This window comes from Trachymyrmex septentrionalis, unplaced genomic scaffold, assembly GCF_001594115.1.
Source record: "Trachymyrmex septentrionalis isolate Tsep2-gDNA-1 unplaced genomic scaffold, Tsep1.0 scaffold13, whole genome shotgun sequence".
Classification (NCBI taxonomy): Eukaryota; Metazoa; Arthropoda; class Insecta; order Hymenoptera; family Formicidae; genus Trachymyrmex; species Trachymyrmex septentrionalis.
This window is the reverse complement of record NW_017304438.1, coordinates 5,778,952-5,784,846: the sequence shown is the minus strand read 5'-3', so window position 1 is coordinate 5,784,846 and position 5,895 is coordinate 5,778,952. Positions and strand designations below refer to the sequence as shown.

The window sequence follows — 5,895 nt, the reverse complement described above, 5'->3', positions numbered from 1 at the left end:
TGTGTTGATACGATAAATTGATATTCAAACCCTCGCAGTTATATCCATTCCAATAATCGAGCCCGATTATAATCGTTATCGTTCGTAAGTCAGACTATTCTAACAGTGAAATATCTGCACATCTGATTCGATATCTAGATATACTTGATATACTTTATCATTTAATACTCTTTAGAAATATATAATAGGCTACTCAAAGTTTTAATTAACAAGTGCCTTTTTTTTCTTTATTTTTATTGCGTTTCCGACATCTTCATACATCCCAGATAAGAGTGTAGTGATTTGTTGTTACCTTATTATTTTGTAAATTCACAATATGTGCTTAAAAGTCAGTAATGGAATTTACGGAACATTTAGCTAATTAAGTACTTTTCCGTGCACAATCGCTGATGCAATACGCGTTCCACTTTTTGGTTTCCCATTAATCCAGAACGTTAATTGATTTATAGTGACGTACAATGATACATTTACAGCGGAAAACTCTATCTTAAATGACGTAGAATTTATGAGTAAAGTAAACTATGTTATCAGAAATCACATGCTCCAGTCATATCTTTCAATTTGCCAAGTTATGAATAAAAAGGAATAAATATAATTAATTATATATTATACATCTTTATTAAATTAAATTGCAAATTTTTATAAATTTTTATAAATTATTACGATAAACGTCTCAATTTTTAATTTCGATTTAAATAAAAAATATTATTAGATTATAAGTATATATTTTTGTTACGCGAACGTACGTCAATTGTAATGATAAAACTGATCGTTTAGCCTTGCTGATATATAAAATAGTATTTGTGATAGTCTCAGGAATGCTTACTGTAAATTAATTTTTGTGGCAATAGCGATAGTAAGTAATTGATTTAGTAAATGTTATGTCTAAGGAATATCTGCAATGATATTTCATTTGGAACAATACTACGGGAACTTATATATTATTTACAAGTTAAAATCTTATGTGATATGTCATAATTTTATAACAATGGCGATAAAATTATATTACATTTTTAACATTTTTTTGTCATATAGGCTTTCCTCTATATGCCTGTATTTTACATTAATTTTTTATTGGACTTCTCTTAACGTTTAAAAAGATAATAAAAATTATTAATCGATGGAATCAAACAATTTTCAATGCGATCATTTAATTAAAAGATTACTTTCAATAAAACTTTTACTTTGCTGCTGCTTCAAACTAGATCGGATACCAATGTTTTTCTTTTTTTTTTTTCAGATTTTTTTATAACCTTCCGACATGGTTGTTCCTGCGGAACATGCACTTCACGAAGCGATTCAAGTGTCGCCGTTGATACTTTCCGATGATGTTAGGCGTCAAAAAGTGAGTATAATCTGTATAACACATACATGAACTTTTATACTTTATATTTCATGCATAACATTTGTGTCATATAGACATTATTATATCTCATCTTCAATCCTTAATTCCATGAACTTCTGCTCTCTTAAACTAATCATACGATAAAGTTGAAGGCTGATATTATATTGAAACCTGATAAGAATATGCGAAACGAGACAAATGACATGTTTATTACATAATTTTTTATGGAAATCGTAAGAATTAGTGTAAAAATTAGAAAAACATTCATGAAAAAAGTAATGTACAGCGTAGATATGTTATTAATTCAACTTTTTTATGCGCGTTTCTGATTAACGTTCTTTTTTCCTTAAGAATGTATCACAGTAGAATGTAGTACAGTCCCTGCAAAGAAAATTAAATTTGGAAATGTGTTTAATTCTTACACTTTAAATAAACTATATTCATAAAAGTTGTGTGAATAAGATTATATTTTTATTTAATAACACATTTTTGTCGTTTATTTATTTTTTATTTGTTATTATTTTTAAAAATTAAAATGTTAAAAATTAAAATTTTTGTAATAATAACAAAAATCTAAATTTATTTGTACTAGTTCTTTAAATATTCAAAATAACTTATACAAAATTACTGCAAAGTCATTGCGATTCACTAATTAGTTATAAAGATATAGAACAAATAAGTATTTTGTTTATTCACTGGACAACTAGTTTATGCATTGCAATGTAACTCTATACATAAATAATCTTAAATACATTATGTACTTATGTTAAAAAATTTTTATCATTTATTTTATTAATACATTTCCACACATTTTTATTAGAGTACAGATTAAAAAAAAAGACTACTATTTATTAAAATAACTTATGATCAAGATAATAAGCCGCGACGAAATTTGGCGTATTATTTTTAAATGTGATTTAGATAATTTATAGTAATCTGTATTTTTTTCATAATTTTGTTATCCTTTTGAAAATATGTATGAAATATCCTTAATGAATATCTAACACATAAATAGCAGACAGATTTCTTACTCAATGACAGATTTACGAGTGTAATTTACAAATAACGATATATCAGCTAAAATAATCTAATCGAAAATAAATTATACTTTTTTTAAATGGGGTCAAAGACTGTATTTTAATTTACACACTTTATCAATCCTGATGCAAAAGAAGTAATATACGTATCAATATCAAAATATACATAAGAGCAGACACAGTATAGTGAATATGCAAATTAAATGATGTTGTGACATTAATCACGCGATATTTTAATTAAGAGTAGTGACATGAGCCGATTATCTACAGATTCTTTTCTTCCTTTTAATTATGTTAATCATATCACGTGTATGATAAGATATCGTAAATATCAGACGTAAACTATAGAAATATTTGACAAATAAAATGTTTTTTCTTAGAAATATAAAGCAATCTTTTGAACAAAAAGAAAATTTAGGATGCTCTTATCATTGCTATTGTAAAATTATGCAATATTTATGCAGAAAAATATTAATAGATATTACTTTCTATGTAAAATTGAACAAAATTTCATAAATATAATTTTTTAAACAATATTCAAAATTTCGTAGAAAATTATTGTCTTTGCTTTATCTTCTTTTTAACGAGATTTCTATAACCATATTGTATTCAAAATTTTATACGTAAAATTTTATAAGAAGTCCGTTAACTTTATTATGTTTAGTCTATAAAGAATTGAGATTATTTAATCTTGCTTTTATATTAATAATTTATAATAATCATACGTGTCTTGCCTCAAAAAGCAGTTCAAATAGAAGTAGATTCAGAATTTTGGGATTATTCTGTATGGTGTCTATCACACGACACTTATCTTGCTCTCTATAGGGTTATCGAGAGGAAATCCTGGTATTAAAAGTTCAAGACGTTATAGTCAAGACCAATAGTTTATCAATTTATAGATAACAACGTCTCCTCTTTATTTAGCAATTCCTATTAAATCAGAGATGAAAATTGATCTTTGATCGTGGAACATTATTTATACATTTTTCAAATTTACAGTTACACAATACTTATTATTTATGTACAAAAATAGTAGCATTTATCCTTCCAATACAAAAATTAGGTCAGCTCAAGTATCACAGATTGTATTAAATTTACTTTTATTTTGCAAAATAAAATTTTAAATATACATAGCTGCTTTTTTTAATAACAGGATGCAAAAATTCTGTGAAAATATTTGCAAATTACTTTTATAAATTTTGCAAAGTATACAAATATTAAATAAATATTTAATTAAGTTTAGTATTTTTCTGATTTATTATATCAATTTTCTTTGATAAACATAGCGTAACATTGGAAGAATGCGTACTCCATACAGAATTCTTTCCTTTTAAGAAACTTATTAATTCATAAGAAAGATAATTCATGCAAATTTATTAAACTAGTTTCTTATCTTTGCATAATAATAAGTAGTTATTTTTATATGACACATAATTAAAAGACAGTAATCAATTAATCTTGTCAGAAGAAAATTCTTAAACAATGATAAATAATCGTTGGAATGTATGTACATAAATCTCGTTATATGTTATGTTTGATGTAATTAATTGAGAATATGCTACTTTATATGCTGCATGTGCAGACTATATATATACGCTTACAATCCTATTAGAAACTACGTAATACATAACGCAATGTGTAAACAATACCATGTGTTCATATAGCTCCGCGGAATACCTTCTCGCTGAGATATTGGCAGAATTTATGAATCAACGAAAATTTTTCTTTTTATAGTGAAGATGATATCATAAAAATATGTTGACACGCACATATTACACACCATATGCAACACATTGTTTAAAGGAGAAAATCTGTTTGTAGATCGAGAATCGCGTGGCGAAAATGCGATTTTCCGCAGCGACCGCCAGGAAGATACAAGATGTTTTTATTTCGGAAATGAATAAAGGAATCCATCAGCAACCGTCCTCATTGCAGATGGAAAACACTTATATACCAGAACTACTTGATGGAACAGGTTATTAATGAAGCGCTTAACAATAACAATATCACTTTGACAAGCACTTTATGTTTTATTATAAGCTTTACTATAAAAGATTAAAAGAAAAAACGAAACTGATTAATTATCTTGAATTAAGACTTTGTCGACAGTAAAAACACGCAATCGAAGTTTTATATAATTATCAATCCTTAATTTGTTTATCGAATTAAGTCTACTGCATTCCACGATCTGTAATTTTTTTATGCGAGATAAGAGAGGTAATGGCAACATGATTGAAATATTATATGTTGATTTATGCAAAGTCATTCTGTAAAAAAGAATATATTTTTATAATTTTATAATAATACAATCAATACGAACTATCAATGCCTATATCGATCGAAGCTAGATCTGCTTAAATAATTCAATGTGAATTTTATATATATATATATATATATATATATATATATATACATATACTATATAGTATAGCATATATATCATATTAATTAATGGTCATTCGAATTTCGTGCCGAATTAGTTTTTCGGACTTATAAACGCAATTAAACTAGTACTAATAATATCGCGAATTAAATTAAATTGACAAGCAATTTTTGAATTTTATAGTAAAGTTATTTCGGATAATAAAAATGTTAAATTATCCAGTTAGACAGTTAAGGATTGAAAGAATGATTTAAAAATAAAGAAAAAAAAGAATTATCCTACCATGATTTAATGCTGACAGTCAAAATGTGTGCTTGAATATTTGCAGAAGAAGGTCTTTACTTGGCACTCGACCTCGGTGGTACTAACTTTCGCGTGGTTTTATTGGAATTGGCTCATGGTGCTCCCATACGAGAAGAGGTGAAGCGATATTACATCGGATCCGAATTAAGGGTTGGCTCGGCAATCCCTTTATTTGACCATTTGGCCGAGTCTGTTAGTGATTTCGTCATTTCCCAGGGTCTTCAGGACGTGGAGCTTCCTCTCGGTAAATTGAGTTCCGCATACGGCACACGTATCAGGATATTGAACGTGTGCAATCTTTAATTAACGTGAATTGTTATACAATATCGTGTACAAATAACAATCTCGCGAAGAGGTATCGCACAAAACACTTTTGTTTGCTGCAGGAAATCGGTTGAAAGATATATTAATGTAACCATCTTTACAGCATAATTATCTACGTTTGTCTGATAATTTCCGCATGCACTTTCAACCTTGGCGATCCGTGTTTGTGCAGGCTTTACTTTCTCCTTCCCGATGATTCAACATTCGCTGGATGTCGGTGTTCTGGTTACATGGACCAAGACTTTCAACTGTCCCGATGCTGTAAACAAGGATGCCGTGAGGCTTCTACGAGAAGCTTTAGATCGGCGAGGCGACACAAAGGTGAAGGTCTTGGCCGTATTAAACGACACTACAGGTACATTGGTACAGGGATCGACTTTGGATCATAACACGGCGGTCGGACTTATTCTGGGAACTGGCAGCAATGCCTGTTATCTGGAACGCGCCGATCGGGTTGAGCATTGGGAGACGGAGAGACACGGCGAAAGAGAAGTGAGTTTTGA

The 5,895-nt window shown here is 28.5% G+C and overlaps 1 protein-coding gene across 3 annotated transcripts in view; it reads left to right on the top strand.

Moving 5' to 3' along the window:
* The window catches only part of LOC108756906 (hexokinase-2-like), a 13,671-nt gene that overhangs the window by 4,712 nt on the left and 3,064 nt on the right, over window positions 1–5,895 (top strand). The window contains exons 2-5 of one of the 3 annotated variants that reach the window (XM_018501072.1): window positions 1,241–1,345; window positions 4,204–4,357; window positions 5,094–5,312; window positions 5,565–5,884. In XM_018501072.1, coding sequence (XP_018356574.1) covers window positions 1,262–1,345; window positions 4,204–4,357; window positions 5,094–5,312; window positions 5,565–5,884 — 777 coding nt within the window. In that variant the 5' untranslated portion in view covers window positions 1,241–1,261. Of the gene's footprint in view, window positions 1–1,240; window positions 1,350–4,203; window positions 4,358–5,093; window positions 5,313–5,564; window positions 5,885–5,895 lie in introns of those variants that run through there. The other 2 variants (XM_018501073.1, XM_018501074.1) reach the window with 2 other exon arrangements.